Source organism: Melanotaenia boesemani, chromosome 14, assembly GCF_017639745.1.
Source record: "Melanotaenia boesemani isolate fMelBoe1 chromosome 14, fMelBoe1.pri, whole genome shotgun sequence".
In the NCBI taxonomy this organism is placed as follows: domain Eukaryota; kingdom Metazoa; phylum Chordata; class Actinopteri; order Atheriniformes; family Melanotaeniidae; genus Melanotaenia; species Melanotaenia boesemani.
Genome location: NC_055695.1, coordinates 28,662,904 through 28,686,121, shown reverse-complemented (window position 1 = coordinate 28,686,121; position 23,218 = coordinate 28,662,904). Strand labels below are relative to the sequence as shown.

Genomic DNA, 23,218 nt, shown 5'->3' with positions numbered 1-23,218 from the left:
AGAATAGAAATACTTTATTAATCCCTTTGGAGAGGCCTCAGGAAAATTTGGGTTTTCCTTGGTTTAATAGTTTCATCATTTCATCATCTGACACTCAGTTCAGTTTAGCCTTATTTATATAGCAGCAATTTATGCCAATCATTTCGAGGCACTTTACAGACGCAGTTTAATTCACTCAATTTCATTTAAGTCCAAGAAGGATGTCCATCTGTCTCAACTGGTTGAGGGTAGAGATGGCCGAGGGTTCAACAAGCACCATAACTCTACGTCAAGGATACTTGCTGAGGAAAAAAAACAAACAAAACATAAGTTAAAGATGCCACATATTTAATAGATGGAAAAAAAAGAGTAAAGAGAAAAAATGGAGTAAGGTATTCAGTTCATCCTTGGATGTATTTTTAGAAACTCCGAACCACAAGTATCGCACATTGCTCTTAAAATGCAGGTTTAATTTTGGAAACGAAGTACTTGACTGGGTTAAACAGACGAATGGTATGACCTTAATCAAGTTAACTATTCATGGCACAGTTGTTCCTGATATCTAATATACTTTTGTTTATGAGCATTGTGTTTAACAGTATTCAGCATAACACATATTATAAGTGTTTTAAAGAATTTAAAAGAGTACCAAATATTACAGGGGTGTTGAAAATACACTTAATCTCAATTAATTGTTCACCCACTTAGGTGACTAAATAAAGAAACAATCTGGTTATTTTTTTGGATGACTTTACTAGTATATGAAAACAGAATAATACTCTAAAATAATAGGCCAGGTGCCTGTTTATGCATTAAAAAGTTTTTTTTTTTAGATGTACTCATACTGGTCAAAAATCAATTAATAAACAACTGCTTGTTAGACCAAATACAGTGTACATTATATCCTAAACAAACATCAGCTTGAGTGACCTCATTCAGTCAACTGAAAACATTGTGCATTGAAGTTAACGCCTTGTTACTGCAAAATTCCTCTGATTTATTGCTTTACAGCAAACAGACTAACTTAAATTATGTTACATTAGATCTTGAAATGACATTAAATGTAAAATGTCCTATTAATTCCACGAGGGAAACTATAAGGTAGTATTTTTAAAATATTGGGATAATTTTGTTTTATTCAAAATACCTTTCTTTTTTTGTTTTCATTTTTCCTTTCAGCGTCATACGCGCGCCTTCCTTAGTCACGTGACCCATCCCGGAAGTGAACGTTCATAATATACTCTGTACATGTCTGTATGAAGTAACTTTTACTCACGTTGTAGCTGTGTTAGAGAGAAAAAACATGACAGACATTTTGATGAAAATTAAGAACCGCGTTGCCAAGAACAAGAAGGCGGCTTTTGGTCAGAGCAACTTGCAGAAATGGGGTTTACGAGGTATGACGACTTTTTTTTTTACTTTGTAGAACGACAAAGTTTCTAAATTGATCATTCATTCATAGTTAAGAAGCGCTACTTGTTTGTATTTGAAAAGTGAGTTTAACCCATTGTACATAGTCTTTCCGCTTGTGTAAATTAATATGTTTACATAAATTATACTGTGTATAAACGTGTCTTAGTGATAAACTGTAATTACGTCCCCACAGGAATACAGCTGAGAGCCTACCAGCTGGATGGGGTGCAGTGGTTGACTCAGTGCCTGAATAACCAGCAGGGTTGCATCTTAGGAGATGAGATGGGTCTGGGCAAAACCTGCCAGGTGTGTACAGTCGATTAATCTACCTTATGAAGCAACCATCTCCTGTGCAAGTACATTTTTACATTTCACTGCCTCAGTAGGAACATATGGAAGGTTTTTTCTACATTTTACTACCAGTGACATGTCAGAATGATCAAGGGAGTGTAGGGAGTTTAATAAAGTTTATTCTTGATTGAAGTTTCTTTCATTTACTCAGCCTACCAAAAGAAGAGTCATGTCATTTAGCCCAAACTAAAATTTGCAGCAACAAAACCGAAGGTCAGACTAGGAACTAAACACAAGATCCACTACAATATATCCTAGAACAGTGTTTCTCTGTTATGGCCCTCAAGTTCTACTGCCCTGCATGTTTTAGATGTTTTCCTACACACCTGATGCAAATTAACGGTCCTCCTAATCCGGTTCTTTGCAAGCCTGTTAGTGAGCCATTCATTGCAGCCAGATGTGTCAAAGTGTGGAAACATGTGGTACTTGAGGACTGGAATTAAGAAACACTGTCTTAGAACGTATGGCAACTTATTAAACAGCCAATTTGCAAAACTAAGGAGCACCACACTATTTTACTGCACAGTAAACTTTGGAGTAGTCAGAGCTGCATCTTGAATAGTCAGAGCTGTAAGTGCGTGTGCATGTACATTGCAGCTGTAGGTGCAGCTTATTTTATATTGATACATACCATCTGTCCACATTCAAATGCGCTGGAAGCTTCTTGGTGGTATTTGAGATTTGATATGAAACATTTAAATGCGTTCAAATGATTATCTTTGTAAAAGGTCACATTTCACATGCCAGTGGAAGATGATTTTGGAGAAACATATAACATTTATCATTGTTGTCTCGTTTATCTGAGCAGTTTATAAAAAATATTATATGATTAAATTTTTTTGTGGCATGTTGATGTTACTAAATTAGCTGGTTGGAAAAAAGTGTTTGGTGTTCAGACTGTGTATCACCCTGTTTAGAGTTAAAAATCAATGCTGAATCCTGGGTGATGCTAACTGGGAGTGAGTAGTGGCAGCTCTGTGCTGTTTATAGGTTTCTGCAAAGAAATGATGAGCACAGTGTTTTACTTTTACACATTTATTTATTTTGTCAAGCAATGGATCAATGAGAGTGTCCATGTTGGGATGTAGACTGTCATAGTGTTAGCACCTATGGTAATGATGGGGAAATCTGGTGTTAAAGAGCTCAATCAGGGCTTTTTTCACAGCTGCATACATATTAAAGCAAGACAACAATTCAGTCCGTAAAAATAATCCTTTTTAGTAAATTCCCCCTGCAGTCTCGCAGACACTGCTGTACAAGTCTTAAGCCAACCCTGATTTTTTTTTATTATTATTTTGCTTAAAAATGGCAAATATTTTTGCTATTTGACAGTTTTGACCATTTAATGGCAGGGTCCGACATTAACGGTTGCCCGATTGCCCGGGGCAAGTAAAAATCGCTGCAGGGCAAGTAGAACCTTCACACGCATGCCCGGCTGGGCAAGTACCCACTTCGATTTTTTTCTATTGTCTATTTTGTCTCCTATGTCTCTCACACGAGGGGCCAGTTGCCGTGAGCTGCTCTTTATTTATGTGCTGTTGATTTTGATTGGGTGTCTCTGTTGACGTGCCGACCTCAGACGGTTCAGTCACGTGAGGTTACCGAACATGACAGAGAGCTCGAGAGGGAAATACGAAGCAGAAAAAAGAAAGAGAACTTTCCTGCCTTTGTGGAAGGACATTTATTCGTGGGTAGAATATGACGAAAAACTGCCAGGTATGTTTTGCACGGTCTGTAGAGAGTTCCCAACCAAAGCCGACAGAAAAGGATCTTTTTTCCGCGGAAACGACAGCTACAGAAGACAGAACTTGGAGAGCCATGCTAAATCCGTTTCACACTTGTCTTGTGTTGAGGCAAAAAGACGCCGGACTGTTCCCGGACTGATGGACCATTGTGTCCAAAAACTGTATGCGGATAGCCACAACCAGATAAAAAAAATGTCTTACCACTGCTTATCATGTCGCTAAAACGGAGCAGCCATTCGCGCAGTATACATCTCTTTTAAATCTCCAGGCGACAAATGGTGTTGACGTCGGGTCAAGATACGGGACCAATCAAGCATGCCGAAGGTGAGTGATTGTCTAACTGTCATGTTAACTGTTACCTCAACTTTTTACCTTATGTCCTCAGACTTAATTGCACAGCCACAGAGCTACAAGCTAACTTTAAATGCTAAATGCAGCAGGACAAGAGACACGGTCATGCGACAGAGTGCATTAGGTGTTTTTCTAACATTGACTACGGTACTTATTTGCTATATCGATTCCAGATTCATTAGAGTCATCTATGATGACATCTGGGAGCCCAGCTTTAACCAAATTAAGGCAGCCAAATTCATCAGTGTTCTGGCTGATGCTGCTACGGATGTCAGTGTGAGGGGCCTGGAGGGGATTTACGTAAGGTTAATGAAAGACGGACAGCCAAACAACGTCTTTGTAGCTGTGGAAGAATTAAAACATGCCACTGCTACAGGACACTGTGAGGCCATTAACTGTGGTAAGATGTTGCATGTGTAAATGAGTTTAAAAATTAAGTAAGGTGAAGTAGCGGTGTACATATTTTTTGTGCACAATGACAGCTATTTCTATAGCTTCTGGCTATAATTAAGTAAGTACACTAATGTGAACTGTCCTTTCAAATAAATAAATAAAAAAACCACATTTTAAGACATTGAATCTTTGATATCACTTTAACCATCCATGCTTTTAGCCCTACAGAAAGCTGGACTACATGACTGGAAGATGAAAACGGTTGGCTTTGGGTCTGATGGGGCTGCTGTGATGGTGGGACGACATGGGGGAGTGTCAGCCCTTCTGCGACAAGAGATTCTGGTTAACATTCAGTGCCTTGGTCATGGATAGGAACTGGCAGCGATGGATACCATCAACCAACATGCCAACATGAAGAAAGTAAGTGAAACTGATAAATGTTAGTATCAGTTGTTAGTGTACTTAGACAGACGTGACAAGTGAAAAGAAAGGAAAATAATAATAATGTATTGTGATTTTCTGTACAGGTAACTGACCTACTGCAGGGCCTGTACAAGCAATACCACTATTCACCCAAGGCCTGGAGGGAGTTATGTGAATTAGCAGAGGTCCTCGAGATGAAGATCTGGAAGTCGACAAATCTTAGAGGGACAAGATGGCTCCCCCACATTGAAAAAGCCCTCAATACCTTGATGAAAGACTACATTCCAGTCCTGACCCACATGGAGAATACACTTGAAACAAGGTACACCATGATGAGCAACATGATGCAATTCAGAATAACTGCATCATTTTAAGTTCATGTCTTTAACATTTTTTTTATTCTCCCTAAGATCAGCCAGTGCCGACATACTTGGAAGAGCCAGGCAGTGCATACAAGTGCTGAAGGACTACAGACAGCTGCTGTTTGTGGTGTTAGTGTAAGATATTCTGCATGTTCTGAGTTGGTAAGTGTTCACAGTCTTAATACCTTAACTAATGAGGTTGTATTTTAGTAGACATTACTGGGTGGCTGGTTCTCTGGAGCTTGCTTATATGTCCAGTAATTTCATGGCAGATTAGTATTCATGTTAGTTTTGGTGATCCACTGATTGATCTTTGTCCCCTCAATGGTTGTTCAATTACAGTCTAAGCTTGAAGCTACAGGAGGATGGGGTGACCTTGCCCAGTGCCTTACATGCATTTGAAACAGCACTACCGTCATTGACAAGCATGGCCACATCCCCAGGAGAGTTCCTAGAGCGCTTCTTGGAGGACACAGAGGATGGACAATTCCACTCTGTGCCCCTCTTCAACTTTAGTCAGGAGAGCAGAGATAGGTTTGACAGGTCTAAAACAAACGATTCTTCTGTCATCCCACTTATGTTTGTATGTTTGTTGTTGCAAGAACTTTGATTGTTCTTATTCATACATTCTTACTCATAAGGCTATTAGACAGGTCAAAGCAATGTTTTCCTCTGATTTCATTCAAATGGCCTGTTCTCCTCCATTCCCAACTCAAATTATGTCATTCATTTTATGTCACAGAATGAAGAATGAACTGCTGGACACAGTCCATGAAAGTCTGCGATGTGGAGTCTGATGAAGTCTTGAAGGCAGCTTCCAATCTTGCAGATCCAAGAGAGTGGCCCTCAGACAAGCAGGACTTGGCCCACTATGGCAGTGACTTCCTCCATACACTCACTGGCCACTTTGCTGAAATACTGGACCGCAGTGGCTGCAATCGCCAAAGGGCAAAGTATCATGAATGGCCAGCTGCCAAGGTCCTGATTAAGTCCCTGCCACCGAGCCAGCAAGCCAGGGCATGGGAGGATTTTCTTCTCTACCCAGAAAGAAAAAAGACTTTCTCCAACCTCCTGATGGTGGTGGAGTTGGTCTTGGTCCTGCCACTGTCCACTGCAGCATGTGAGCGTGGCTTCAGTGCAATGAAAAGAATAAAATCTGACTGGAGGAGCCAGCTATCTGTTAAAATGTTGGCCAAGTTAATGTTTTTGGCTATTGAAGGCCCTTCAGTGCAAGATTTTAACAGTGATCGGGCATTAAACAGGTGGCTCACATGTTCAGACAAGGCACGGAGGGTGTAACGTATTACACTTACACATACATACGGGAATTGTATTGTTATTTGTTAAAATGTTTTTCAATGCATGTCACTGTAATGACATATAAAATAAATAGTGTTTTCTGAAGGAAGAAGTGTTGTGTAGTGTTGTGTACAATCAACAGGAAATGTATTTTAGTAGGATATAAGTCGTGAGCAAAAGTTTGCATGACACTGCCAGAAAGAAGACCTCTTAGGCAGGGCAAGTAAGGATTTTGATGGGGCAAGTAGACTTGAGAAGTACTTGCCCGGCAGGGCAAGTAGGAAAAAACCTTAACGTTGGACCCTGAATGGTTTTCAACATTTTTCTATTTTAAAAGAATTTCAGCCCAGTCCTCGTACCTGAATCATTCAAGAATAAAAAAGGCACCTAACTTCAGGGATGAAACCGTGTTGAATCTAAGTTAAACATAAAGGCATAACTTTTGAGATACAGTTTACCTGTTGCTAATAGGTTTTTATGTTCCTGTGTCAGGTCTTTGCTGATTTTTTCCATCTTACTTAAGCAGATCATTTTCAGATGCTTTTTATCTGCAGTATATGTTTTTAGGTCTGACACTTTTTCTTTTGTTCTCCATTTGTCCAGTTTCCTTAAATTTCTCAAGGACACACTGCATACCATGCTGAGATATGCCAATGTTTCATCAGAAATCACCTTGTGGCTGAAAAACGAATGTTTGATGTGTGTCAAACTGTTATTTTTGGCATTTTTTTTGGCAACTTAAGAAATGTGAACAAATCATGTGTCTTTGTGACATGCTGCCACTAAGAAAGTGGCTAAATTCACAATTTAAAATGACTTATTTGCTGATTTGTGACATTTAGACACTGGTTCATCCTTTAAGTAAATGAAGCATAAATAAGGTGTTTAATACAAGGAATGAATCAGTGTTTTTTCTACACATAAACAACTTAAAACAACCCTGCTGAACTTTGGAAGATTTTTTCATATTTGTGCCCCTTGCGAAGACAAATGCAGCATCTCTTGTATCTCATCTCTTCTCTGAGCTCTCTCCAGGCAGTAAAAGTCAGTCCGATATTGACTCTTGTCTTATTTCTTACTTTTTCTCGCTTTCTTTTCCTATTCCATCGATATTGTCCTCCTTGGTTTCATTGCTGAACCATGTTACATGTTAAAAACGGCCAGTGTGTTGATATCCAGTTCTGGTGTGTGAGCAAAACACACCTCTAATCTGATACCTGGGCTGAAAAACAAAGTTGTGAATTGTAGTTTCTCAGCCTCAGGATGCTCCAGGTGTGTAAAGAATATCATCATCATCATCATTATGTCATTTACAGATAAATTGCACTGTAAATCACTGCACAAGAAGTCCTGATAATTATTTATCTCTTCAGACGATCTCTCTGCTGGTGTATATGTCCGGAGCTCTTGGGAAGAAAGGTCCGTTTCTGGTGCTGAGTCCACTTTCTGTACTAGAGAACTGGAGACAAGAGCTGGAAAGGTACAGTCACATTAACCTATCCGTCCATGTCCACTTTATCCACGATATTTAACTGGCTGTATGTGAGCTGTTCATGTGAGTTCATCCCCTCTGTGTGATTTGGTCATAGCTTTGCTCCATCTCTGACTGTGCTGTGTTACAAAGGAGACAAAGAGAGACGGGCTGAGATTCAGAGGGAAACAAACTTACAGGACTTCCATGTTCTGCTCACCACTTATGAGGTCTGTAGGTGTTTGTCATTATGACCCTGAAGTTTAATCTGAGCTAAAACCAACGCACCTCATCTTAAAAAATCTGCATCATTTCCAGCTCTGCCTCAAAGATGCTTCCTTTTTGAAAAGGTGAGTAAAGTCTAAATCACATCAGACTCTGAAACATGTTTTATTTCTTGAGAGATTTGAAGTGAAGATGGATTTTTTTAAGTGTTTTTTGGGGGGGATTTTCTTGTGTATATAACAGACAGCTTAACATTACAAACTCCTGCAAACACTGATGTATACACACATTAAACTTACATAAATTACCCTTTTAGTCTATAAAGGTCCAATAATTCAAAATGAAAACATAGAAATGGCTATAAAGCATCAAAAGTTCCACATCTCTATAAATAAGTCCTGTTTTCAGTTTCTATAATGCTCAAATGTGGTTTCCAGAGAGTTTATCCAGAGTCTTAAAGAAGGAGCATCCATGCTCTACTTTTCCAGCATGGTGCAAAGTCTCTCCTGGCTTGAAGGAGTCCAAAGTCCAGTTATTAGTTTATGTGACTGTTTAAATTCTACTGGGTAAATTACAAGCACACAGAGTTGAATATTTAGAGAGATTTTTCACTAAACACATATGACAAACACTTGATAACATCTTCCCAGAATTCCTGAATTTTTGTTCATTCCTGTAAACGGTGAAGCAGGGTTTGAAGTTTGAGTTTTAAAGAAACATTGATGAAGCAGATCCTGCTATAAAGCAATAAGAAAAGTTGACTTAAGTGATTGTTTCCATCCATCCATTTTTATTAAGTAAAAATGATTTATTTACACATACAAACGTTGCATTGTGTCTCTGGAGTTTAACTATTAACGTCACATTGGCTTGATCAAACAATGTTTAAATCAGTTGTAAAATTTCCTCTCAGGTGGAGCTGGGAGGTGCTTGTTGTTGACGAAGCTCACAGACTGAAGAATCAAGATTCACTATTGCACAAAACCCTGACAAAGGTACTGAAATGCACCCAATACTGGGTTGCCAAACATTGTTTACTTCATCTTTCCATCTTTTATATTCCTCCTTTTCCTCTCCCTTGTCTTGGTTAGTGTGTGTGATTGTGTGTGAAAAGAGACTAGAATCAGGTGTGTTTTTAAAATTGCTATATTATATACTGTGGTGTGTGAAGGCTTTTTTTTTTTATCCTTATTTGAACTTAATAGCACTTTGTGTTGCTTTTTGCATGTAAAGCACGTCATGTTTCTTGTTTAGTTCTCAGCTGGTTTCAGGGTCTTGCTGACAGGAACTCCCATTCAGAACAACCTGCAGGAGCTCTACTCCCTGCTCAGCTTCATTCAGCCCAGCATCTTTACAGCAGATGATGTGGACAGCTTTGTCAACTCGTACTCTAATGTACAAAATCAGCCTACTCTGGGTATGTTACAGGATTATGTCACACAGCATAGATTAGATTTGGTGATATTTTTATATGTATGCTACTGTCAAAGTATGAAATCCAGCATCCTATAAAAGGCTAGAAATAGGTCATACACATATAAAATACAATGACATTTCCGAGATTTCCTAGTCATTCTACAGAATACCAAAAGGCAAACCAGCAGAGTCTAGAATATTCTCCTACCTGTTTTGTTTTTTGTTTTTTTCCTGTGTCAAAACACTGGAGCTTGCTGTGCTGCAAAAGAAACAGTCTCATATTGTTCCAGTGAAGATAGCTGAACAAAATGCACTGTCTTAAAAAAATATAAAACCATCATTTTAGCTTCATTTATCTCAAAAACATACAAATTCTAATCATCAGTTTGCATACAGCCTGAATATTTAAAAAAAAAAACATTAATCGGTGGAATAAATTTAAAGAGAACAAAATGAGAAGTCAGTAACGAGCTATGTGTGTAAAGGCAAGTATATTTATATTTTCATAACTACTTACACTATTTTACTATGAGGTATTATTTACTTATTAACATATAGGCTAATACAACTATTTCCACCATGTTCCACCTGCTGTGGTCCACAGCGTTCCACCTGCCTTGCTGGCTGTTTCTCCTCCATAAACTCCACTCCGCTCCTCTACCAGCTGCTGCAGAAATTTTCCTTGTGTTATTTAGGTGCCATTGCACCTCTTGACATTTATCCTTGAAAAGTCCAGTATGTCGTAAAATACATCAGTGAGCCATCTCCTCATACTAGCCTACTACAGAATACTTCAGTGTCATCTCTTCAAAACGTCCAAACTAAAAGTAGAACGGAGCAAAATCCTTTGCAGCAAAAATGATCCATTCTAGACTTTTTTAATATGCACTTTTTACAGTTTTGTCTAAATATGTATGTGGAATGTCAGCACTTCATACTTTCGTGCGTCAGGTAAGCATTTTGAAAAGTTGGATTCAGATCCCTGGCAGTACACTCTTTTTACTCCTGTTTCTAGCTGCTGAGCTCCAGAGCATCCTGGAGCCTTTCCTTCTACGTAGAGTCAAGTCCGAGGTGGCCGTTGATCTTCCCAAGAAGACGGAGCTGGTTGTGTACCATGGCATGTCAGCCCTGCAGAAGAAATATTACAAAGCCGTTCTGATGAAGGATCTAGGTTAGACGTGCTCTGTGGTGTGTATGTTAGCATAATGCTAGATTTAATCTTTAATCTACTCATGAAACTTGCAGAGGTTTTTGGAAATGAGCAAGGGAACAAGAACCGGCTCCTGAACATCTTGATGAACCTGAGAAAGTGTGTTGACCATCCCTACCTGTTTGACGGTGAGACGTGTTCTATAAAAAGCTAACTTTAATATCTTAACTGGTGAAAAACTAAAAGCTTGTGCTGCATTTGAATGATTTTGTCCGATTCCACTTCAGGGGTGGAACCAGAGCCGTTTGAGATGGGGGAGCATCTCATTGAAGCCAGCGGGAAACTTTGCCTACTGGACAGCATGCTGGCCTTCCTGCAGAAAGGGTTAGCTACTTTTCTGGTTATTTAGCTTTACCTGGTGGCACTTTTGGCTCAGACTTTGATGCTCTGAAGTTGTCAATTTCTCTCTAAAGAAAAACACTGATAATTTTCAATCTGAGGCCACATCCAAATAGTTGAAAACCAGCTAAATATTTAAATTTGCCATATGGAAACAAATTTACCCCAGCAGTTCCTGTATGAGGCTATAACTAACATATGTCTCATTAGAATCGGTGGGACTTTTTCTTTTGTAAACATCACGTAACATGCCCTTTGATTTATACGAGGTTCTGAAAAATATAATTACAGCTGTATTTACAGAGTAAGGTTGAAAAATAAAAGTCTGACATCTTATTTCTGCTGTTTGAGGAAAGGGGCCACCGGGTTCTGCTGTTCTCTCAGATGACGAGGATGCTGGATATTCTTCAAGACTACATGGAGTACAGAGGTGATTTTAGATTGCAAAAGCAAAGGTTAACACTGTACATTTAGTATTTGACTGTTATTAATCACTAAACTGAGCTTTCCCATTCAGGATACAGTTATGAGCGTTTGGATGGGTCGGTCCGAGGAGAGGAAAGAAATCTAGCGGTGAAGAACTTCAGCAGCAAAGATATCTTTGTGTTTCTACTCAGCACTAAAGCAGGTAACTCAAAACTTCAGGTATATGCTGGAGGGTAAAATACAAAAAGCAAAAACTCATATAATAGCTTAAATATATATATATATATATATGTTTTAACCTAAGCAGTCATCTTTATCCTTACTTTTTAATATGAATAGCTAGAAAAGGGTAAAATTTTGTGTTTAATTTTCTTTCCAACAACGTCTCTGTCAGCACATGAAGTTGCATCAGATTTAACAGAGAGATGAAAGCAGATGGAGCAGAGATAAGAGCGCCTGCTAGCAAGGTGTTAACAAGGCAAGCAACATCCGACAATCTGGATAATTCAACCAAAAACAAACAAATCTATTAGGGGGAAAAACATAATAAATTAAAAACATCCAATAAGCTGGTTGCATAGGTGTGAGCACCCCTAAACTAAAACTTTGTAGAAGCATTGTTTGATTTAATCTACGTCTTTTTGTGTAGGAGTCTATCAGCGTGGCTCATCCGGACATGACCATATTCATCCGCTCTTTGTTGCAAACTTGTTCCTCACCGACTTTCTACTGGGTTTAGGTTCTGGCTGATCCGTACTAAAAGTCAAATTTTCTTCTTATGAAGCCGCTCTTTTATCAATTTGGAAATGTGCTTGGATTCATTGTACTGAAAGATGAGGCTCCTCTTCAGCTTCAGCTCTCTAGCAGACATCTGAAGTTAACATATTCATAATTTCCTCCACCTTCACTAACGCCCCAGTTCCAAATGAAGAAAGCAACCCCACAGCATCATACACTATGCTTTATTGTAGGTATTGTGATGCAATGTGATTTTTCTTTTGGAATTGTGGCCAAAAGGTTCAACCTTGCCCTCGTCATCAGACCAGAACACATTTTTCCAGATGCTTCTGGGAAACTAAATGGAGTTATTCAAACTGAAGGCAGGCTCGGATGTTTTAAAAGGCTTCCATATTCAACCCAACCTCATAGTCCAGACATAATTAGAAAACAAAAGGTTGTTGTCACATGTTGGACACGACCAGAACCTCCGGCAGCTTCTTCAGTGTTGCTGTCGGTCTCTGCCGCTCTGATCAGTGATTGTCTTTTCATCAGTGTTGCTGTTGTCCTATATTTTCTCCACTTCTTGGTGACTGTCTGCGTTCCATGGTTTATCCACTGCTGTGAGCAGTGAGACCTCTTTGATGCTCTCTGTTAACCATCACAGGGGCGTGTAAACTTTTTTTTTTTTTTTATACGCTGTACTTTATAGTTCCACAAATAAAATAGGAGCTGTTTTCAGGTGCTGTGCTGTGGCCTCACAACGCTCTGTCTTCTCAGGGGGAGTGGGCATGAACCTCACAGCAGCGGACACGGTCATTTTTGTGGATAGTGACTTCAACCCTCAGAACGACCTGCAGGCTGCGGCACGCTGCCATCGGATCGGTCAGAACAGGTGAGGCATGTGAGACGGCGTTTAACTCTTACATACTGTTCATTTTTGTGCCTTCGTAGTATGGTCCAGGTCAGTTTTGACCTGGGCTAAGATTTCCTTCATAGTTAGTGTATGTACATAATTTAAAACTGGAGATCTGTTTAGAAAGTGTTTTGTCACACAGATAAATGCACGTTTAAAGGAAGAGTGTATTTTTTAGGTTGTAAAACATGTTTTTGGGGGGGCGGGGGGACATGTGTTATCACACAACCTTTATTTATTTATTTACTTCATAATATATTCAAACAAAAACAGATGATAAGAAATAAAAACAAGAATGAAAAGGAGCAGAAAGAAGAAAAAAATCTTATATAAACCTCATGTCCTGTTTTACATAAAACCTTTAAAACATAAAAGCTATAAAAAACTTAGATGTTTTACTTAATTTAATAATGCATGAACTTTCTAGAACTGTTAGAATTTATAATATCACCATGTTTAGCCATTGTCATTGTTAAACACTGTCTTCACTGCTATATCATAAATACTTTTTATTTTCTTGGCTCTAGTGATCTTTATCTTTGTGTACTGAAAAGGGTCAGAGAGAGTTAGATGTGCAGTGAAGGGCCTCCGGTGGGGCCAAGCACCTTGTGGATGAGCTGTAGCCTCCATACGTGAGGCGGCGGTTCAACCAGTTAAGCTTAACACCACCCCATGATTTTAATTTATCATTCATCACACAAAACATTAAATAATAAAATGCTTATTATGAACTACTTCCTGCTAAATTTTTCCAGTCATTTGAGAACAGAAGTTACATCTCCTTCTCCTCTGTCCCCTGTGTTGGCTTCTTGTGCAACGACCAACAAACAGCTCTGTTTTGTTTTTTTTTGTTTGTTTGTTTGTTTTTTTCTTCTTCCGTGTTGTCCCCCTACTCTGACACATCTTCCTCCAAATCACTACCAACCTCTTCTTCAGACAAAGGGCATGTGTGTTTCTTCCATGATGTCTGTCACTGAAAAGACGGCTCATGTAATGTTGCGTGTCTCCTAACACCACCCTCCCAGCCCAAATTTATTCTTTTGTAGTTTATTTTATTACACTGTAGGCGTTTGCAGGTGCAGCTCTTGTGTCTGTGTCACGGCTCTGTTTGACCTCGGCATGACTTCTGTTCCCTTTCTACACCATATATGATCACGCCTCTGCTGTTTCACTACTTTGCTGTTTCCTGGTCTGCAGACAGATCTTATGACAGCATCCAGGCCCCTTCAACTCTTTGTAGCACCTATGCTAAAGTATAGAATTTTAAAATGTTTTTATTTCTGTGTATTTCTTTGTGTCACTTTGGGAAAAGTCATCAAATTTCAGACAAAAACAAAGATGTTAGGAAAATTTCACTGCTGTCAAATGTAAAAACAGGTCATACGGTCTGGGTCAAATGTATGTAAAGGTTAAAGTTGAAGCACAGAATGAAAGTTTGTTCATTTAGATCTTTGCGAAGGGGCATCCTGTTTTTCTCAATATGGAGAAAACTGCCCCACCCTTAAAAACTGCTGTATCAAAGGTTTCACAGGCTTGTGAAAAAAAAGTGAGGCTTCGAGGGTTATCTCTCTTCGCCAGGAGTGTTATCTGTAATTAGTGTGAAAAAGTATTTCCTGTTTGCAATAAAAGGTTCCTAGTAAAACTGTTGCTAGAAGTCCTACATACATGACAGAGATTTCTTCTTTTCTTTTTTTTATGTAACATTATGTATTACATTATGTTTTGTTAATGTTATATCTGACAGGGACAATGTTTCGTCTCTGTCAGATATGTTAAAAATGATTAAAGTGAAGGAAACTTCCTGTAGCAGTGTGACACAGTGGTTTTCAAAACCTTTTGAGATAAGATGCATTAGTGTTTGTGACCCCCACACGATGACTTAGCGATTAATTGTGTCATGTATCAAATGGGTCGTCTTGCAGCATCCTCTAAATGTCAGGCAGGAAAACTGTCTTCATACATAAAGAGGATGAAGTGGTTTTTGGTAGTTCACCGCTGTGACAAGGTACCTACGTGCCCAAATCAGCTTTTTTTCGTGGCAGTAATGTCAAATTCAGTTATTTACATGTGTACTAACTTCGTTGCTTGTGCATTATTGTGTTAAAAAAAATTATTCGCTCATTTCTTAATGGTTTGATTTTGACAGCCCTGGTAAAAATCCAAAATTTGTTTAAATGATCTGGGGACGCTCTGAAATTATCTCGCGACCCCCATGAGGGTCCCAACCCCCAGTTTGAAATCCACCGGTGTAGAACATTTAGGAGGCTCTATTGGAGGAAATGCCAGTAACCCAAAATAACAAACCAGCTGTGTTCTACAGACTGCCTGTTTGTTCTCGCATGCAGGGCTTTAAGTATTCTGGCAAGCTGCTGGATCTGTGTGCAGTTTTTACTTTCTTAGACCAGTTTGCAGTGGTCTAATGTTCATTTGACCTCATTCACCAACCGTTTGTTTTTAAGTCCTCCTTAGGAACTTTTTACAAAGACTGTGGCATTCACGAAAATCTTTGTATCTTGGATTTTTTTCTTAGGTAAGAACAAATCTTTCGAACACTCAGGTGAAATCTTACAAACATTTTAGTACTGACATGTTTGAATAAAGTGAGCGTTTTCTGCTGTTCACAGTAAAACTACAGTGATGGCCTGGTCAGATTTTTTTAAATTTTATTATTTCAGAATCAACAGCAAGATACTGCAGATTGTATCCTATCAATTAATCAATCTTTATTCATAGATCACTTTTTCAAAGAAAATGAGTAATTAGTAACCCGTTTGTATCTAAAGTTGCTTTCTTATGATCTGAATCTCAATGAGTGAAATTTATAACCAAGTTATCACTTACAAATGAGGACAAACAGGCTTCAGTGCACATCTTTATTATTATATTTAGTTTTCATTCATTTTTGTCATTTCATTTGTTCTTTTTCCTTAACTGTCTCACGGCTGTCTGTTTGCACACGGCCATCAGTTTTAACCTTTTATGGGCATTTTCAGGCATTTACCAGCAAAGAAGAGCCAGCTGGCACATCCTAGTAATTTACTGAGAGAGGAAGAGGTGAATAATTTCACAGTCTAGGGACACGTTACATAAATCTCACGTAGCGTTTTCATAAAAAACTTCTAAAGTACAACTTCAAGAGTCCTAATAAGATATTAGTGAGTGAGTTAGTTTCCTTCACCAAAGCTGCTTCTTATTGAAATTTTGCTCTATACCAACACAACTAATGGTCTCAGACAGTAACACATGACATGGCTGCATGTTAACTGGAAACCATTTTAGGTGAGGGCCTCATGATTCTGCTTAAAGTAGACCTACAGTGTGCGTATGTGCCATCGATCAGACGCTTTAAGGAACAGGAACTTTGTTTTTTTAACCTTGCCTCTGCTGCTTTCATCCTACCTTTTGCAAACTGTTGGTCTCAAATGCTTTTTATTTATAGAAGTAAAAAAAAAAGTCCTTTAACTTTGATTGTGATACATCACAGGCCTGTGAAAGTGATCCGCCTCCTGGCCAGAGACACTGTGGAGGAGATCATGTACTCTCGGGCTGTATCCAAGTTGCAACTAACCAACACCGTGATCGAAGAAGGGCGCTTCTCTTTGCTGGATCAGGCTCAGTCAGCTGCTGCAGGACTTAAGGTTTGTGAATTTTCAGTCAATGCTGCCGTTGTCTTCCTCACTTCTCTTCATCACTCTATGCTCTGCCCCACACAGCTGAGTGAGATCCTGAAGTTCGGGATAGATAAGCTTTTGTCCTCAGATGAGAGCTCTGTACAGGACGTAAAACTGGAGAAGATCCTTGGCCTGTCACATGACGGCCAGTGGATGGACGATGACTTCACTCCACTCGAAGAAGAGGAGGAAGAGGAGGAGAATGGGTTTGAAACTGAAGGGCAGAGTATGTTTGAATCACTTACTTTTAACTTCAATAGCTCAAATTTGCAGTGCATTCATCAGCTTAGCATGCTCAGAGCAGCTTATGTGATCATTATTTGTTTACTTTTATCTCTGTTTTCTGTGTTTCTCAAATTGTAATTAAATGTTAATAAAACAAAGTTTCAGACACATTTTAGGGAGGAAACTGCTGGTCATCTCTGTACTTTGCGGCTGGGTAGACTCACCATCATGCTGTTCCTTCCTTTAGACCACATGTACTTCTTTGAGGGGAAAGACTACAGTAAGGACCCAAGTTCTGATGATCAGAAGAGCTTCGATCGCTTGCTGGAGGAGCAGCTGGCCGAGTTTCAGAAAGCAGCTGGAGAGGGACGAGCTCTACGACACAAAGCTGGAGTAAGAATCGGACTGTACAGTAAAACAGGAGCATGTTTCACTTTTAAAGGTTTTTTTAAAGAAAAAAATGCTAATCAAATTATTTTGGTAAAGAGGCTGCATTGGTTTGTAGTTTTAAACATCCAAGGTATTATTACATAAGTCATTTCATCATCCACACAGATGACGCATCTTTTTCTGTTTGTTTCTTAATTTAAGAGAACTAGATTAGATGTGGGGATTATAATTTCCAAAATATATACAACAATAATAAAAGGAGGAGTCCAGTTACAAATCTGGACTTGTTGGATTTTTCCCAAAATATGTCTTCCTTTACTTTTTAGAGATGGAGGGTAAAGGGCAGTTTCTTCAGTGAAAAATTAGGGTGGGGTCCTCTGGAACCAGCACCTAGTATTTTTAACTTGCAACCGTAAATATCTTGAAAAGATTTGTGTCACTTTTGCTCAGGCTTTCAGGTAAGACTCCAAGATATAGGACTTTGAGTCGTGACACAGCTTAAAATCTCTGATTAAATCCAATCCAGAAAGGTTTCACTTTAACCAGTAAAAAACAAAATGATCTGCTACGACTGATCCACACTCCCAGCTAGAATGCTGGGGTGGAGTAAATTTAGATTTTGGGTTGTGGTAATAAAAGAACAAACAAACATGGAGGGTTTTTCCAGCTGAAATCTCTCCAGTATAGCTTAATGGCACATTTCTTTTAATTGTTTTATAATTCACTGAAAGTTTTGACTGTAGTTTACCAGTTATGTCTTTTACATTTCACATAATTTTGCAAGGCTCAGCATTATCTTCAATCTTTATTTCCTTGAGGAAGTGGTTGAAGTCATCTTTTTCCAGCTTGATTGTGTTAAGTTCTCAGAATGATCAAGATTTACATCTGTGATAAAAAAAAAAGTCTTTAAACCTCCTTTCTTTAGTTGCAAAACATTTTCCCCCATTGTCCTGCAGTATTGGGGCATAAATGTGATTTAATTCCCCCTGAGTCCAGTCAGATTGAGTATGCTTCTCTATGCTCTGTCATTTTTGTTCTGGATTACTCTCTTTCATTTCTCTTTACCCCTTTTCTTGCAACATCACTGGATCTAATTCTTTGCAGATTGATTGCAAAATAGTGAAGAAAGGTAAAAAGGAGAGTAGAAAAAAGAAAGAGGTACAACAGGTAGAAGCAATGACCCTTCAATCCAAACTAACACCAAACAACCAACTGCTACACCTGTACAGAAAAATTTCCTATGGCTTTTCCAGGTAAACTAAGCTGACAATCATCAGGAGCTCCTAAGAAAATAACAAACAGAAAAAATAGATAAATAAAAACAAGTGATCAGAGATGAGATTCCTACTCCATCTTTAAGGTAGAGCCAAGACACCCTGCAAAGGAAATTTGGGCGAGTGGTGGCCTAGTGGTTAGAGAGGCGAACTTGGTGCAGGAGGACCCAGGTTCAAGTCCTCAGACTGGCTATGAAGGTGAACCACTGAGCGAGGCTGTTAGCCCCCAACTGCTCCTCAAGTGCTGGAATCTGGCCTGGCAGCCCAGTGCTCCTAAAGCAATTAGGATGGGTTAAAAGCAGAGAAGGAATTTCCCAGCTAGGATGAATAAAGTATAATTAGAGAGAGAAAACAAACATAAATAATTTCAGATGTGATTTTTTTTTCCCATAGCGTAGAACACAGATCGACTGGTAAAACAAGAGCTTCTCTTTGTAGCTCAGCATCTTTTTCACCACAACAGTCCGCCTGCTGATCTCCTGCTCCATTCATCCCACACTTCTGAGCAAGATTCCGGGTTACTTGAACTCCTTAAACACTTGGGGCAGGATCTCATTACCAACCCAGAGAGGACACGTTACCCTTTTCTGGCTGAAGCTAAACTCTTCAAAAAATATAAGAAAAGCTAGCTATTTGGTCAGTCAGTGGACGATGCCACATAGTTTTTGATGTTTGATTAAATACTGAGATTTTTTTCAGGAACTTCCAAAATCAGTTGGTAACCTGAAATTGTCTTTCTGTTTAAGCACCACCGAACCTTGGCAGATCTATCTTGCATCCTGTCTCTTCTCTGAGATCTCTCCAAGTTAAAGTCAGTCTGTTGTTGACTCTTGTCTTATCTGTTGCTCTGTTCCTTTCTCTCTATCTTTTCCTCTCTTCCTCCAATAAAGTCTTGCATTTACTTTATTGAATTAGCCATGGTGTGTGTTCTAAACAGCCAGTATGATGATATTCAGTTGCTAGTGTGTAAAGCAAAACTCAACTGTAAAGTGATGCAGAAGCAAAAGTTGTGCTGGGCAATGACTGTTCCAGGAATGTACATAATAAATGTCACTGTGCCATCTAAATGAGTCAAAAACACATATTTTATAGGTCAGAAAGTTACATAGTACTGTTTTAAAATATTTTGCCCTTTAAAGTTGAGGACATTTTGCACAAATCCCATAATAATCAATCTTAATTTCCAGATTATCAGACAAACAAAACAGGCAAAAAATAATGCCAGAAAATATAACTTTTTTTCTCATTGTGTTTCTAGGTTTCAATGTCGGTGGTACTTGGAGTCCCAGCAAGGAAGAGAAAACCTCTCACTGAGGAAGAGCTGGAGGTCAGGCGGCAAAGGAGGGAGGAAGCTGCAGCAAAGAGAGCCAAAATGCAAGAGGACGTGAAGAAGAAGCAGCAAGAGCAAAAATACAAGAAAAAGTAAAAATGACTCAAAGTTTGGTCTTCTCTTTTTTTTAAGATATCATGAGCTAAGATGAATATATCTGATGCACACTCTTTCTCATGCAGAATGGCATGGTGGGAGTCCTGTGGTTACAAGTCACGCTGCCTGCAGCCTGTGGACAGTGAAGGAGAGGAGGAAGAGGAGGATGACAGCAGCACATGCTCTACAGAGTCTAACACTACAGATATCTGCTATGTACTTGGAGATGTCACTCACCCGCATGCCGCTCAGGGAGATGCTATCATTGTCCATTGCGTGGGTAAGCAGGTGGTGTAACCATTTTTTGATATAAAAGGCGGCTCTCTTGTAAAATGATAATTTCTGCATAGATGACACAGGCCGGTGGGGCAGAGGAGGCCTGTTTACTGCACTGGAGGTGAGATCAGATGAACCACGTAAGCAGTACGAGTTAGCTGGCAAGATGAAAGGTGAGATTAACCGTGATAACATAGAACACGAAGAATCGTCCTTTAACTGTTTTTAATTGTAAAATCTGGTTTAGAATCAAGCAATACACTGGAAAATTATCACATTTCAGATTTGGAGCTTGGAAACGTGCTGCTCTTCCCCATTGATGACAAGCAGTCTAGACTGGACGGCCAAGATCAAGTATGCTTCACTCAGTTTGTTCCATTTCTTCACAGCAGTGGCCATTAAACTGCTCGATACAGCTGAGCTGGGTTTATATATGTGATGCCAGAAGTTGTGGTCGGGCAGTCACTAAGAACACTGAAACGATGATCAGATATGTGGTAACCTCCTTCCTTCTGCTTCCTGTCTCTTCAGTTAGCCCTGATCGTAGCCCAGCAAAGAGACAAAGCCAACAACTTGTCTGGGATTTTTCTTAGTGCTCTGGATGAAGGTCTGAAGAAAATTTATGCAGCCGCTAAGAAAAACAAGGGTATGGTGAAACTGAAGTCATGATGTATGTTATGCATTTAAGCATGTGTGTGTGCACAATGAAATTCCTGACAATTACTGTAAAAAGAACAAGAAGCCAAATTCCTCTGATTATTTTTACACAGCGGATGAACTGGTTAGAGCAATTTTTCATTAAATATCTTACAAAACGCAGCTCTAATCCTCGCTGACAGCTTGTTTTATTCGTTTGTTTGTTTTTTTCTCAACTTAGGAAGTGTTCATCTTCCTCGTATTGGCCACTCCACCAAAGGTTTTAACTGGTATGGCACAGAGCGGCTCATCAGAAAACACCTAGCTTCCAGAGGCATTCCCACATTTATGTATCCCTTCCAACATCTGGGCCTTCAACAGGTCGCTCCACTGTTTGGTAGAGCAAATTTTTTCAGACTATAATGCATTTTATTAAAGATTTGAGGAAATAAACCTCCCTGATCCATCTCTACCAATTGGTTTGGTTATAAAATGCCAAAAGTAAATGTTTGTTTTGAAGATTTTGAGGATTTTAACCCTTTAAATGCCAGCTTCATGATTTGATGTCACTATTTTATGGTGAAACAACAAATTTATATTTTCCAATGCATTTTGGTTGGCTGGAGGATTATTTTTAAATCTGTTATGGTCATGTCATTGATTACCCAAATTATTAACTTTAATGCATTTTAAGTTTTTGTGTAGGATTAAATCTAAAATTCACTACCTACTAGTCATTAAGAACAAAATAGTCCACTTTCAAAAACTATTATAAAAACAAAAAATAAATATATTTACAGAATTTTGTTTTATTTTTTCTTTGGGTGTAAAATTTTGGTCAACTTCACTTATGATCAAAACTGTTAAATATTGACTATTGTTTTTTTTGGGGGGGGACCGGGGGGCGGTCTTTTCTTTTTTTTTAGAAGTTAATGTTATAATCAGTCAAGGATTTGCCAAAATATTGATTTTGATGCATTATTAGTTTTTGTGTAGTATCAAATTTGAAATTTACTACTCTCCAGTCTTTTGAGGAAGAAAATGTCCGTTTGACTCCCATTAAAACTACATATTTTGATCTCATAACTATTGCAAAATCTATTAATGCCTTTTGTGATGTTGGGCTTTCATTTTAGAAAAATTAGTCAAACATTTCCCTTTTATATGCCTATGCATACAATGCTCATCATTTCATTAGTTTTTTTGCTTTTGTTATTGAGCCAAGTAGGTTGTGAATTTAACTGGTGCCTGAGGGTTGAGAAATAGAAGCTGTTTCCCCTTAACTTGACTGACAGATACTATTACAGCAGAGCTGTCAAGAGCACAGCTACACCTCAAACATCAACCTCTGCAACACCAAGAACTGCCCCTGAACCAGCATCCATCACCTCTGATGAGCCAGCTGATGACACAGAAGTAGATGCCCCCGGCCCCTCAGCCAGTGTCTCCACAGATCTACCTGGTTTCATGAATGGAGTTCATGTATTTTTCTACAATGTTCCTGCAACAGAAAGGAAGAGACTGGCCCGCTACCTTGTCACATATCCTTTGAGGCATTTTGTTTCTGTTAAGGCTGGTTGTTAAACCTTTTTTCTTTAGAGTTAAAACAGTGTTACACGTCCTTAGCTGAAGTGCACGTATGATGGAGATGAGGAGGACATCATGAGTGCAGAAGTCACACACATCGTGGCAGAGGTAGAGAACATCATCCACACACAGGTCAGTAACATTAGGACCATAAGAAGTTTTGATCATGAACACTTAACCCAAAACAAAAATCTCTGGTTTATAAAAGTTTCTGTGCTTGTGAACCAGGAGCTCAGGGACCTGGTGTGTCGGCACACCGAGGCTGTTCCTGTGCAGATGGCCTGGCTGGAGTCCTGCTTCTCCAAACAACGAAAAGTCAACACTGCTGAGTTTCTACATCTGCTCTGATAGAAACCTGTTTTAATTTATGTTTTTTATTCATTTACCTGACAGGCTTGGATGAACTTGTAGGACTGCTAAATGTGGGATCATTTCAAAATAGCTCATTGGGGTTTATATACATATATGCATACATGTGGAATAAAAATCAAATAAAAGGGCCATAATTCTGCTGCTGTACTGGAGGTTGGTCCTGTCACACCACCGATCTGCTGACAGATGATAGTAGGTGACGTTTTATGGGTGATCTCAAACATGATTCTTTAAACATGGAAATACAGGAAAGCAAGCATAAAAAAATAAAAAAATAAAACATTTCCGGCTTTCAGGATGTTGTTTATGGAAGCTGATAGATTCC

At 39.0% G+C, this 23,218-nt stretch overlaps 1 protein-coding gene and 1 long non-coding RNA gene across 4 annotated transcripts; both read left to right on the top strand.

Moving 5' to 3' along the window:
- Positions 1-1,198: 1,198 nt before the first annotated feature.
- Positions 1,199-23,144, top strand: chd1l (chromodomain helicase DNA binding protein 1-like). The gene is made up of 25 exons (XM_042006584.1): positions 1,199-1,376; positions 1,586-1,698; positions 7,690-7,796; positions 7,906-8,017; positions 8,106-8,137; positions 8,926-9,007; positions 9,267-9,429; positions 10,444-10,599; positions 10,674-10,766; positions 10,866-10,962; positions 11,334-11,407; positions 11,495-11,605; positions 12,901-13,015; positions 16,521-16,674; positions 16,750-16,933; positions 17,180-17,325; positions 19,855-20,018; positions 20,109-20,302; positions 20,373-20,471; positions 20,582-20,652; positions 20,830-20,944; positions 21,176-21,284; positions 22,230-22,475; positions 22,572-22,653; positions 22,750-23,144. Exons 1-25 carry the CDS (start codon positions 1,283-1,285, stop codon positions 22,867-22,869), a joined length of 3,033 nt encoding a protein of 1,010 aa, XP_041862518.1. The 5' UTR covers positions 1,199-1,282; the 3' UTR covers positions 22,870-23,144.
- LOC121653247 lies at positions 3,099-5,952 on the top strand. Of its 3 annotated transcripts, none has more exons than XR_006012766.1 (6): positions 3,099-3,812; positions 4,013-4,239; positions 4,453-4,652; positions 4,760-4,977; positions 5,066-5,179; positions 5,360-5,952. It is a non-coding gene; the product is annotated as an uncharacterized LOC121653247 (long non-coding RNA). The 3 variants fall into 3 exon arrangements; XR_006012767.1 differs by having other exon boundaries at positions 3,099-4,239; positions 5,360-5,560; positions 5,760-5,952; XR_006012765.1 differs by having other exon boundaries at positions 3,099-4,239.
- Positions 23,145-23,218: the final 74 nt, after the last annotated feature.

Excerpts from the sequence above, each read along its gene's own strand:
- chd1l (XM_042006584.1), top strand. The coding sequence starts at position 1,283 with ATGACAGACATTTTGATGAAAATTAAGAACCGCGTTGCCAAGAACAAG. Across the intron at positions 8,018-8,105 it reads TTCTGCTCACCACTTATGAG|CTCTGCCTCAAAGATGCTTC; the intron begins GTCTGTAGGTGT and ends CATCATTTCCAG. Across the intron at positions 13,016-16,520 it reads CATCGGATCGGTCAGAACAG|GCCTGTGAAAGTGATCCGCC; the intron begins GTGAGGCATGTG and ends GATACATCACAG.